Source organism: Pagrus major, chromosome 24, assembly GCF_040436345.1.
Source record: "Pagrus major chromosome 24, Pma_NU_1.0".
NCBI lineage: Eukaryota > Metazoa > Chordata > Actinopteri > Spariformes > Sparidae > Pagrus > Pagrus major.
The window spans coordinates 17,812,129-17,825,439 of NC_133238.1; the positions used below are offsets into that span (position 1 = coordinate 17,812,129).

The 13,311-nt window shown below is 42.5% G+C and overlaps 1 protein-coding gene across 1 annotated transcript in view; it reads left to right on the forward strand.

Annotated features, from left to right (window-relative positions):
- Positions 1 to 5,600, forward strand: part of LOC140992292 (activin receptor type-2A-like) — a 44,966-nt gene extending 39,366 nt beyond the window's left edge. The window contains exons 7-11 of the mRNA XM_073462595.1: positions 3,407 to 3,552; positions 3,642 to 3,756; positions 4,298 to 4,436; positions 4,519 to 4,649; positions 4,835 to 5,600. Of these exons, the coding sequence (XP_073318696.1) occupies positions 3,407 to 3,552; positions 3,642 to 3,756; positions 4,298 to 4,436; positions 4,519 to 4,649; positions 4,835 to 5,029 (726 nt within the window). The 3' untranslated portion in view covers positions 5,030 to 5,600. The remainder of the gene's footprint in view (positions 1 to 3,406; positions 3,553 to 3,641; positions 3,757 to 4,297; positions 4,437 to 4,518; positions 4,650 to 4,834) is intronic.
- The last annotated feature ends 7,711 nt before the right edge of the window (positions 5,601 to 13,311 follow it).

Consider the following 13,311-nt stretch of genomic DNA (forward strand, 5'->3'; position numbering starts at 1 on the left):
GCACCAGCAAACTGCTAGATGTACCCTTTTATTTACTGATTCATTGTTTGTTTTATAACATGAGGCTGCAGCTAATATTTTGAGGAATAGTAACACACGCAGCTCAAGAGGTTTTGGATTCCTCCTGCGTCCTCTTCATCTAAACGGTACAAGCGAGTAAGGCTTATCCTTATTTGTTCAACCTTTGTTTACACTCGAGAGAACATTGAGTGGTGACCCTCATTTATATCGACATCGAGTCCATTACAGAACACAAGAAAAGGGAAAAAACGACGACAAAGAGATGAACTGAAAGAAAAGGCAGTCGCATAGTTGGCGAGTAAAAAGGCATGAAAAGCTTTTAGATTATGGAGGTTACAGTTCTGCAAACATTCACGAGAATCAAGCAGATCGGGAGTCTTTTCAAAATGAGCATGATGTGTGTTCTCCTTCTTCGAAGACGTATTTAACATTAAAAGATATTGTTTTTTTATGTATTTTAATCTCATCTTTATCACTACCCAGGAGTTTGCAGGTCTGGGGGTATATGGGTTGATAAATGACGGTAGTTGAAATGTAAAAATACAGTTATGTGAAGTACCAATACAGCACTAAAACTCAACTATTGTATATAATATGATATGTAAAACGGTTAAACTAGTTAATACAGTAATAAACATTAACAGCTAATGAACATCTGTATGTATTATTTAAAAAATTATATCGATGCTATTAACATTGGTCAAATATTTAAGCATTAGCAGTTAATAAATATATTTTATATATAATAATTAGTGTTAAGTAAATGTTGTTAACATATATTAAAGGTTGATTAAGGGTACTAAACAAAATTTGTTGAAGCCCTTAAATTCAACTGGTTTATAATTTAAATGTAAAATGAAAATGTAAAACAGTTACAATTAAAATGGTAAAAGGTACATTAGTTATACTAATTAGTTAATTAGTTATGTTAATTAACAGCAAGTAACAATGTACTAAGGTATTCATATATATGTTATTTAATAGGTTATAAAGATGCCTCTAACATTAGTTGATTATTATTTAAGCATTAACTAAAAGTGAATTAACATAATAATTAGCATTAAGTAATTAACATTGCTAGACAATTAGTTAACTGTTAATTAACATCTTTATCAACTATGTACAAATTATGGTTAGACCCCTTAATTAACCCTTAATAAATGTGGCTAGATTTTTATAAGTGATGGTAGTTATTTACCAGCGAAGACAACAACTCCCATGATCCCATGCTACTTGCAGAAATTACATACTGTGTAAGGAGGTGCTGTGTTTTGATTCATGATAGGCTAGGCTAGGCTAGGCTAGGCTAGGCTAGGCTAAACTAAGCTAGCTGTAGCCCAGCAGTCCCTGCAGCTGATAGGAGCATAATGTCTAACTCAAACCAAGTAAATATAAGGAGTCACATGTCCAAAAATATAAAAATAGACCAAATATGCTGCTGGAGTAATCTGATTACTGACCAGCTGTGTATGAAAGTGTAAAACAAGGTGTCTTCTGCAGCGCATGTCAACACGTTCTCTGATTTCCCGCCTGATTTCTTCTCCTAACGAGGTTGTTTGTGTCCATGTAAACACTCACATGTCACGCTCATTGTACACAGATCTGAAGCCCTCCAGGACCAGGCTGCTCGACGCTGCAAAAAAGGGGGGAAAACATGCCTAAAACCTCCACATTGTATTGATTGTGTTTGGTGCCTTAAGAGCTAATCCATAATTACAATACACTCGATGCTGTTTTTTCCCCATTTTAAGCCTCGTTTATCCGGAGAACTTGAGCTTTGTTAGCCCCGTTGTGCTTCAATCACCCTCTCAACCACACAGTCTTTGGAGCTTTTGGGCCTTTAAGTGCCTCTGTGTGTTGAGGGTCATTACCGACGAAAGTGCGTACGCCTCACTTGCTTGAATTTCCCCAGCCAGGCGAGGAATTTGAATCAGTGTGCTTAAGAAACCTTCCCTGCGTGAATAAAGGTTGAAAAATTAAAGGTTGTGGGTGTGGCGGTGAGGCTCTTTGTAAGCCACTTAACTCTGCAGCGCTGCTACTAAGTGCTACTCTTGACTTGTAGCAGCTCTCCAAGTCGAAACAACATTGAAGGAATTTGTTTTAAAGGAGTTTTCTGAAAGGTCATACCATCAGTAATGTATCAGAAACACTATTTAGTGCCTCGTCAAGCATACGCTGTTATTTTCTAAGTCTTTTGAGGAGACATAACTTAATCTTTCACCTACAAAAAGCTCTTCCTTCCTGCCAGCTTTTTCAGCGCAGAGGTGTCAACGTGAGCTCGGCCTGAGCCTCAGCTTGTGTAACACAGCTGGAAGAGTGATTGCAGAGTTCAGTGTCTCCTTGACAGCTGATTTATGCCTCGACGTATCATGCATCTGAGGGAGCTTGAGATTTGCAGCATCTGTAGCATGCAATGACTTGCTTTGAAGGATACCACCACCTCCAAAAAACTCCCTGTATCTAAATCTTTTCATATCTTAGACAAAGCATGGGTATTAATAGCTGAGGACGGGTGTCTTTTAAAGAGATATTATCTGATTCGCTTCTTGCATTTCCACAATTTAATAGAAATTAACACAAAAGTGAAAACACAGACAGAACTCGGGTATAAAAACACACACTGGAAAGCATTTATCCAAAAACAGGACTAGATTAGATTAGTTTCTCCATCTGTTGGAGCCTACTGCCCTCTAGTGGCCACTCCGCCAAACTACATGCATCTTTGCCAGAAGTGACCTTGTATCATATACAGTACATTATGTAAGAGCAGAGATGTTGTATAAAGGAAGCGGGATGAAACAGACCCGTCGCTAAAGATGCTCAGCATGCACACAAAGAATTTTCTCAGTGTCTGGAGATTTGAGCTGATAAAGAGACGGCCTGCTCAGCAAACCTCCCCTTGATAAACGGGGATTAAAGAGCAATGATCACAGCGATGAGTGAATAAATAAGAGGCTCGTCCTCAAATGTCTCCTTATGTCCACAACCCGAAGATATTCAGTTTACTGTCACAGAGGAGGAAAGAAACCAGAAAAGATTCACATGATTTAAGATGGTTGAAGAGAAGAGCAGAATGACGATAGTCCAGATAAAAGATCACCTTCTTGGAAACTTGTTTATTTTTTCTCTTTAGACCAAATAATCCATGTTAGTCAAGAAGAGAGAGCGGAGAGTGTAGCCGATACTGGTGTATTGATGCGGCAGAAAATGAGAATTGAAAACGTTTCAAATATGATTCAAAAAATCAATATTTTTGACAGCACTAATCTCTATCTATTCCTCGCCTGCAGGCTGAGTTTAAAGCCGACTATGGTTGGAAAATATCTCTGAGGGAAAAATGCACCTGAAGCTCAGATGTCTCTTTTCTCTCCTTATCTTCGCCCAGGGCTCGCTGACAGACTACCTGAAGGCCAACGTGGTGTCGTGGAACGAGCTGTGCCACATCGCTCAGACGGCAGCCCGCGGCCTGGCCTACCTCCATGAAGACATCCCGGGACACAAGGACGGACACAAGCCCTCCATCGCTCACAGGTACACCGTCGACATATGAGCCAGTTTATCAAGACAACAGCATCAGTCAGACACTGATGTTATTTTTCTTCTTTCTTTGTGTGTTTTAGGGACATTAAGAGCAAGAATGTGCTGTTGAAGACTAACCTGACAGCCTGCGTAGCTGACTTTGGCCTTGCCCTGCAGTTTGAAGCAGGAAAATCAGCAGGAGACACACATGGACAGGTACAGTTTATGATTAAAGGTCAAAATATTACAGCTACTCACACACACAGGTGTCTAAAACCAACAAAGACATGAAAGTGGTTGTCGTGGTGGCACTTTTAATGTTTTAGTTGGTTCGAATGGAAGGAGGGAAAACCTGTGCATTGTCAGGAATGGGTGGCCATACGGGCCAAAAATGTAGTAAAGGGAATTGTTCTGTATTGATGAATAATGTGAATCATCTGTAAGTGAAGTGGTAACAGATTTCGGTCATTCCTCAGAAATCTTCTCCCCACAGTTTAATCTCACCCGTTTTGAAGCGGTCAAATGGTAGAAACCTGCTGAAATCACGTCATTTGAACTGGTTCACAGTTTTGGTTTTGATGCATCTGCCAGCTAAGCGACACCAATCCTCCACGACGAGCGTCACTTTTCGTCGTCTCAGCCCATCTGTGAGCTGTGTCATGACTTTCCTCTTCGTCGCTGCTGGTGCCTGATTTTGTCTTTCTGTCCTCATGCTGACCTTTGACCTCTTGTGCTGCCCCCCCTTTTGACGCTGTAGGTGGGAACACGGCGCTACATGGCTCCAGAAGTCCTGGAGGGCGCCATCAACTTCCAGCGCGACTCCTTCCTGCGTATCGACATGTACGCATTCGGCCTCGTGCTCTGGGAGCTCGCGGCGAGGTGCACCGCCGCTGACGGTAAGTCTAATGCACTGCAATCAATTTGTTGCGTTACAATTCTCCAGATGAATTTTTTTAAATTTCGGACTGTGTTCGTCAGGCCCAGTGGATGAGTACATGCTCCCGTTTGAGGAGGAGGTGGGTCAGCATCCGTCACTGGAGGACATGCAGGACGTCGTCGTTCATAAGAAACTGAGGCCCTGCCTGCGAGACTGCTGGCAGAAACACACGGTGAGCCATCAGAAGATCTTTCGGTTGTCACCTTTGAGTTATTAAAACTGTTCAACATTGCCAGTTTAACAGAATAATGACAGACACAATAATCTATCAGCGGTCATGGGAACACCAAAATAATTAATGTAAGAGATAACACCGATCAGTGAAGCTCTGACAGTCGCGTTGATCTCCTCCCTCAGGGTCTGGCCATGCTGTGTGAAACCATCGAGGACTGCTGGGACCACGAGGCCGAGGCTCGCCTGTCCGCCGGCTGCGTCGAGGAGCGCATCGGCCAAATGCAGCGCCAAGCCCCCGTCATCGGCCCCGAGGAGATCGTCACGGTCGTCACCATGGTGACCAACGTGGACCTCCCGCCCAAGGAGTCCAGCTTATGATCGGGCCGGATGAACCGACACCGGATGAGTTCGCATTAACACGGATCAACACGAGAGGGATGAGCAGCCGACCCTGGTTGGTTGGCGGAGAGTTTTTTTTTTCTGTCTTTCTTTCTTTTTTTGGTTTTTATCTTTTTGTTTTTTCTTTAAGTGCGGGCCGCTACTCGCGTTCAGGAAAAACACCCTGCGCCCAACCTCACGACCACATCAGTTGATAATATCCACCTCATTTTGATATGTGTGCCTGAGGATTTTAACATTTTACTGGTCGGGGAAAAAAAAACAACTCTCTCATCCCGAGCAAAAACAAAAAAACGATTCAGGATATTAACGAGGACTAAAGTGATTAGCGCTGACATGCTGGGACAAAACACTTTTATCATGTATTGTTTTTATACACATACACTCACATAGGAGGGCGATCTGCTCTGCTCGGTTTTCTACGGCGAAAGAGAGAGAGCGAGAGACACGATCCGGCAGAGAAATTTCACAGAAACTCTCAGTGCATTTTAGTGTACAAAAAAAAAAAGAAAGAAAAAGAAAAAAAGACGAGCACCTGGCTCTGGATACATTTGCTGTTTTCTCGTGTGCGTTTTTTTGAAGAAACGACTATCGTTCTGCCAATAAGCAACGGCTTCTGAATGTTTATAGTGTAATGCTGCTGTACATAGTGTATTATGGACCCAGACAACTTGGTAATCAAGCTTATTTTAAAGGGGGTGAGGGGGAAGGGGGGAGGGGGGAGGGGTCCATTTTCAAGCATTACGACGATAAAAAAAAAACCATAAACCTCCTTCAACCAGGTATACCTCACTTCAGATGGACACAGTTTAAATTTAGTCCCTCTCCCTGTTTCACAGTCATAGCTCACACTTTTTTCCACAACCTTGGCTCTCGACATCCAAACAATCTGCTGTCAGCCGTGACGCTCATGGGTAATGTAGTCAAGCGAAGCCTCGACATACATGGCCACACACACACACACACACAGACGCCGTAAACACAAGTGTTTCTCCCCTTTTTTCCTCCCCTTTCTCAATCTCACGTTTAGTTGGTTTTTGACTGAATAACAACTTTTCTCCTTTTTTGTTAGTTTTGTTTATTGTTCTTCTGATAGCGGGGTGAAAAGAAAAAAAAAAAGGTGATACCCTCATGATGAAGTTGTCGTTTTTTTTTGGTTTGCCGTGTCAATTGTCAACGGTGTAATAATCTCTATCGCTGACAAGCCTAATTTTGGCCGTGATATCTGGATTTAAAGTATTTATATCTCTCTGGATTAGCGCTGGGTACCAATCATACAAAAATTTAGTATTATAACGCTTCAACATTGTCAAACTCTTGAAGCATCTTCTTATCACTTTGTGCGATCAGTTAGAAAAAAGCCAATGAGGTGTCAGATTTTGAAGATCAGTTCCCACCGGTACCCAGCCCTACTTTGGAATCAAAAACCTGTATTTAGCTGAGCCAGCTTGCTTTTTGATTTGATTGCACACATCTCTTTTTTGGATTACTATCAAGAGTTTTCTGCTCTCTTTTGATACACCTCAGGAATCTTTGCTACTCTCACTACCGCCTCACGTCCTCCACCTCCACCTCTTCCTCCTCATCCTCACCTGTCTCGGACTGGAATTACCTCCTCCTCTCTCGCTGATTCTTACGCTTCCTCTCCTTCTCTTTCTCGCCTCGTCTCGACTTGAAACGGGGTTTAGCCGTGCTGTCGTGGCTGGAAAACATCTCTAGGACTTGGTCGAACCTCGCCAATCCTAGAGAACCAGTCTCAACCAAAACATCTGGTCCGGCCTTAACCCTGAGATCCAGTTAGTTGGCCAGTGTTTCCCCTTTTGGGCAACTATTTTGTTGCCCCAGTTGTCTGTTTTGATTGATTTGTGGTGGACGACAAGGGATGTTCCTGATCAGACCTTTCTAGCTCTGGACAACTAGTTTGGTAGATGGCATCTTCTCCAGAGACTAAACCTTGTCCGCAAGTTCCCTCTAGAACCAAACCATCTGGTCCGGCCTTAACCCTCAGAGATGGTTACTCGGTTTCCACTTTTGTGCAACTTATCTGTTGCCTGTGTTGATGGTTGTTTGCCTCCTGATCAGACCTTTCTAGCTCTGAACAACTGGTTGAATAGACGGCTTGTCTTATGTCTTCTCCAGAGTTTTGACACAAGCTGCTCACAAAACAAGACGAACTGCTCATTAAGGTGCAGTTTACGTTCCTCACACAGGGCTGGAAACGATCGCACGGCTAACTCGAGCGAGACGAGTCGAGACGAGGAATCTCTCCTCTTTCATCCTGGTGCCATCTCTACGTATCCATATTAGTTACTCTTGTAGATGTCAGGCAAAACGGATGTATCTGTCATTTGTTGCGAAGGCGACAGTGGCATTTTTGAGTCTTTATTTCCTCTGAGGGACATTGAACACTGGTGCCGGCAGACCTGCAGTCTCTCCTCAAGCTTCGGGAAGGTTTCACAGGACGCAGTTTAAAACCAAGCGCTTCAAAATCAAGCGCTAAAAAAAATCAAGTTTTGCGGTTGGGAATACTTCAAACATGAAGAAACTTCTTTCTACCAAACCATTTCACATTCAGGGCAATACATAATTATGCTTTCTTTATAACATGCTTAGCATTTTAAGCAAATCCTGTACTGTAGTGATCGAGGAGATACGAGCCAAGTGAATCGTTTATTGAGTGGGGAGTCGAGCAAATAAAGCAAACAGTCGATCCTAAAATTGAGCGAAATATATGTCATGTACCCCGACTATTCTGTGTGTTAACTAGTTTTTTTCTTCATTTTTCCAAATTACCGTCTTTACACAGCCAACGTAGCTTAACATTAGCTGACAAAAGGCCAATTTCCAACACATAACCCTGAAACTAAAATGTGAAGGATCCTCAGAAATCAAGAAAGTTCCCTGAACGTATTTGTATTTTCTTTCTCTAAAACAGTAAAAAGGGAAGGCAGTGACAGTAGAAGGGCGAGTTTCAGATATTATTTCAGCGCATCATTCAAGTACTGCAACAACAACACAAACCTGCAGGAAGTAGAAGCCATCATCTTATTTACTTACTGTAGCACTAGTACGATATTTGCCTCGATATCGCTTCCTTTTGCTGCTGCTGTTTTTCCAACTAACTGCGACTCAAAAAAAAAAAACAGCCATCCTGGAAGGTCCTCACGAAGCTTCACCAGTCAGGGACGATCAGTACTGCAAACCCCAGCAGCCCTTCTATAAGTACTACCTCACTCGCAGGGATTTCTTTGGGGTAGAGAGCATGGCAAATAAACCAAAACTAGTCGAGAAAAATTCTTCTAAAAGTTCTTGAACTTTGGGGGGAAAGGTTCGAGTTTTGGGGGGAATGTTTCTTGCAGTAAACTCCCAATTTCTCCCCATGAGTTCGAGAAGGCAAAACAAGGCTATAAAGAAGTTTCCTCATTCTTACCGTGATGCAGTATCTCGCTGCACAAACGTAACGGAAAAAAACACCAGTATTACCTTTTCTTGTCCCCGAGTTTGTGCCCTCCGATGCAAAACTTTCTCACCAGTATTTCAGCAGCCAAGTGGATTTCTAAACAAAACTGCCTCCAAATGTTGGTTGGTTACCTGCCAAAGTGGCTGACGAATCAGCTACAGCAAAAAAAAAAAAAAGCGTGCCAACGTGTGGTTGGCGATCACATCCCAGTACTGTAGGTAGACGATGGAAAAGTTTGAGTTTAAACTGCGCCTGAGAAACCGACCCAAGCCGACAAATACCATTCAGGGATTCAGTACTATGCTTTTCTAAGTTCTCGCGAGTTATATGCAACCAGTGCCGCAAACTACCCTACACTTCTGTAGGATCAGCTGCAGGAGTGACTTTCAATATACACACACACACAAATAACTTGTAGCATTTTAATTTTTTTTTTTAAATCCGTGACCTTGCATATTGATATGTTGTATTTATTTTTTAATTTACAGGCCTGAGGTTTTTTGGGGATCAGAGCTCAGGTGACAACTCGGACTAACGTTGTAAGAGTTGGCACGGTTTTACGGTTGTTGTCGGGGGTGGGAGGGGTTTGGGGGGGCGGGTGTTTGGTTGTAATTCAGGAAAAACTTTCATTAGTTCAAAAAGAAAAAGATATAAACTGTAACGTGCTTCTTTCTATTCAGTCTATGGACAAAAACGACCGAGAATGAATGTTCTTCAGATTCCTGGATTCCAGTATTGTGTGTTCTTCGATGGATTGAGCCCGGCCCTGTGTAACTTTAGAGGGCTTTGCGTTTGGCTGGTTTCGTGTGATTGTGCCCCGTCGCAGTAGAAACTCGCAAAGCCGACGCACTCGGAGATCCATTCATACACCTCTCGGTATTATGGTTACCTGCTGAAGATGTGAACCTGCTCTGAGGACAGTGAATTAGCAGGGTGACGACTCAGATTGATCGTTAATTATAAAGCTCCCAAAGAGGATTTGGATCTTAACAGTCCTGTTGGCTTTCCTGTTGCTTTGGCCCGTCTCCAAATCTCGATGCAGAGCCCAAATTTCCAGTCCAATCTCTACATAGTTTTCTCGACCTTTAAACTTACATAAAGGGCCACTTTGTAAGGTTTATTTTTGAGTCTCGTTCCCAACTTGTCAAATACTGATGCTTTGGGATTGTAGGTGGACTTGGCTGACATCCGAAAGCATCCGTATTTGACGAGTTGGGGATTCTTAGAAATTGGACCTTCAAAATACAAGTTTAGGACTGTTTGCTTAAGCCAATGAGAGACGATCTTTGTCCATATTGTCAAGCCAAACTTCTGCAAATTTTAAAGCTCCCAAAGAGGATTTTCATCTTTACAGTCCTGCTGTACCTGTTGGTCTTCCCGTTGCTCTACCCCCTCGACTAAAGTGAACCAAGTGCTGGTTCTGGGCTGGTGCTAGTGCTGTTTTGCTTTTAAGAACAGGTTTGAGAGCCACCGTAGATTCAGTCACTGTATACGTCTTAAATTTCCCAGCATTGCTAGGAACAACTGTGGCGGACTACATCGACTCTTCACAGGTGTTGCTCCTGGCTTTGGCATCCAAACATGACTGGTCCTCGGACTACTGTTGTTTCGATTTGGCATCAATAATGAGAATGTTTTGTTTATTCTCCTGTGGATAAGTCAGGACACGCTACACTAGCTCTGGTTTTGAAAAATGGTGGTTCTAGATTAGGCACTGGCTCTGAACCAGCACCTGAACCGCCTTGTTTCGAAGGCTCCTTGATCTTTAAAGCAACACTAGGTAGTTTGGACTCATTACTACCCCCGTCTGGTTGAGAAGCGCAATTATCTGTTACCAGTGTCGTAAATACTGTCGCTGTATGAGCATCCCTGGGGAAAATGAATACACGTGAATTTGTTGACGGAGCCGGCGAATCACAAAATCGTCTGAAAAAACCTCAACCAAGTGCCAACAACAAGCTAGATTCGGAGATAGCAGTTGGTAGTTTGTTAGCATATAGGCTGCACAGCACATTAGCATACTAGAATTATTCTCATACCGAGTTGGTTATAGTGATTGCACCGACTAAGTTACTTCCAAAACACGACGCTTGGGCGTGAATGTGTTTAGTAACGTCTGAAAATATAACTATGTTTTCGGGAGTTACTAAATACAATCGCAAGTTGACGTTGTGTTCGGTGTAATAACTACAACCAACTCGGTACGACAACAGTAAGTAGCATGCTAACGTTACCGCTAACAACAACAGCCTAACGTTACTTCCCGACCACACTGTTCAACAATTACGTTGATTATCTGCATGAACTAAGGAATCTGCAACTTTTCGAGACAAGACGTTCATAGTGTTTTAGTAAGTTAGTCATCGTTTACGTGCAAGCTATCGAAATGGACAGCATCAGATTATCTCCCGGCTTTATTACGGTTATAAACTGTGGACAAATAGTGCCCCAATGAACACCACATAACAACAAATCAACTCAAAGTAAAAGTCGGTAAGATAATAAATATGTATATATGTAATATATGACTTACAAATCCAGTAGCATCAAGGCTAGGATGCCATCAGGCTTGAAACCCATTTCTTACTCAGCTCGCGCCACTGAGTGTAAGCTGGTCCAATATTTATCCGTGTCCGGGCTCATGTTATATCACTTTCTCTTTTCTTTTCGCCTCCTCAGACAATACCTTCTTGGCCTTTTTAGCTGGCTCGGCCATGGCATTGGTTTACGAAAAATCCAAGTAGCTGCTGGCTAAATCCACCGATGACTAAGCGTGTGACGTATGCCGTAAAGCAGGTCGCACTAGACGCCTTTACGTCAGATAGGTTCCTACCAGCTCTGAGAAGTTACAGTGCGGTTTCTGCCGGCACAACCCCCCTCAGGCTGCAGAGATGTCACCATTCATCCTATTAACCGTTTTTCTACCACTTAACTGAGTTTAGAAACATTATTTTAAGGTCGAAAAACTACCTAGTGTTGCTTTAAGAAAATCCCAAAATAATTGGTCCGTTTGTCTCCATCAAAAGCTCGGTTGAGGCGAGTGGAGACCATCAATTTAGTCTCTTCACTTCCCCTCGGGTCTGAACTATCGTCACAAACCTTTTCTGAGTCAGTTAGGATCCAAAGGTCGTGATGTAAAGGTGTATGAATGGGTTTTCTCAGCTCGGCTCTACAGTTTTCTATCTCGACCTCCTCCAGCCCAGCACCTCACATTGCTGTGCATATAAACTACCAGTGAAACATTTGTGTCTTGTTGCCCCCCCACTATTTTAAGCAGTCTAGGCTCTGTACAGACATGAGAACATAAATACCTGTATCAACTATATACTCTGAGCTGAATCTTTATAAGTGCGTGTTGAACTTCAGTGTTTCCTCTACATTCATTTATACTTTTTTTCTTGTGTTTTGACGCAGCCCCCCGCTGCATAAAAAATTGTCCTTCACTATGCGGAAAAACAACTTTAAGTTGAGCTCTGCGTAAGCTAAAAGCTGCACGCTCATTGGAGTACTTTGTACGGCATCCAAGAAAGCACTTAAGGGTTCTTTGGCAGAGAATAAATACGAATGTTCAGCCTTTGGCGTTCCTCATGGCGCCGACTCGGGTCCCCTGACATTTGCATTCTGAAGAACCCCTCGAAGCTCTTTAAGAGCAGTTGCAATACTCCATATGTGATAATGCAATCTCCCACTACAGGTATTTCATTCCAGCATCTTGATCTCCTGCTTTTTCCCCCACTGTTGGTAAGAATTTTAGAGGAAACATTGAACTCCAATGACCTCGCTGTCGAGGATAAGTCTGGATGCCAGGCCTGAAATTTCTACGAGAAAAAAAAAACAACAAAAAAAAACACTACAAGCATTTTTTTGACCCCACATTTCTCGAAAAAAGCTCTGGAGTCGCAGCGCTGATCCAGGATCTGCCAACGCAGCCTCCAAACGTGAACGATTGCTCGCAGGGTTTCTGGAAGATGATGTCGGATCAGTTCTGGTCGTGAAAGCCGATGATGAAAATGTGTTGTTTCTTTACTCCTGATACATGTGACTGTACATTTTATGTTACTGACGACAAAATGTGAAAATAGGACAAGAAACGAACTTCAAAGTGGAAATTACAACTAAAGGTGTTTGAGTGAGTTTTTAACCAGCTGCTGAGTCCTTTCCAGAAGTATTACAGCAGGAAAACCTTGAGAAACCCTGAAACATCATCACGGAGGAGACATATTGATCCCTGATCAGCGCTGCGACTCTCGGCTAATGGTTTTTATCAGCTGAAGTGATCCACGTGATGTAAATAAATGTGTTTTTAGATTGTGAATGCTGATGTTTTCCTTTGTTTTCACTGTCTGAGATTACTTATTTTTCATTTATCTCACTGTGTACCAACTTAGAGACCCTCGAGGAGACATTAGCAATTACAAAATCATATTTTCTTCCCAGGAAACTTCCGAAATTATCTGGTAATTAGTTGGAAATGAAGGAAGCACAGGACAAAATAAGGTTTTACGTTCAAAATATGAAACAAAAATTGGGTTTAAATCAGCTGTTAAGAGTTCAGGACAGCTTCAATATTAGTTACGTTTTATGATCTAACAAATTAATACTCTAAAACGGGGGAACATTTGTTAAGTTGAGTTGTTTAACTCTTGATACATTTACAGTTTAAGAGCAAAGATTGGGAGGTTCAGATTGACGGACACCAGCGTTGAAGAGCGAGATCTCCTCATCCGTCAACTCGACGTGCCCTTGAGCAAGACCATAAAAGTCCACCAGAAGGACATGTCTCCTCCAGTGAAGTCAGAGA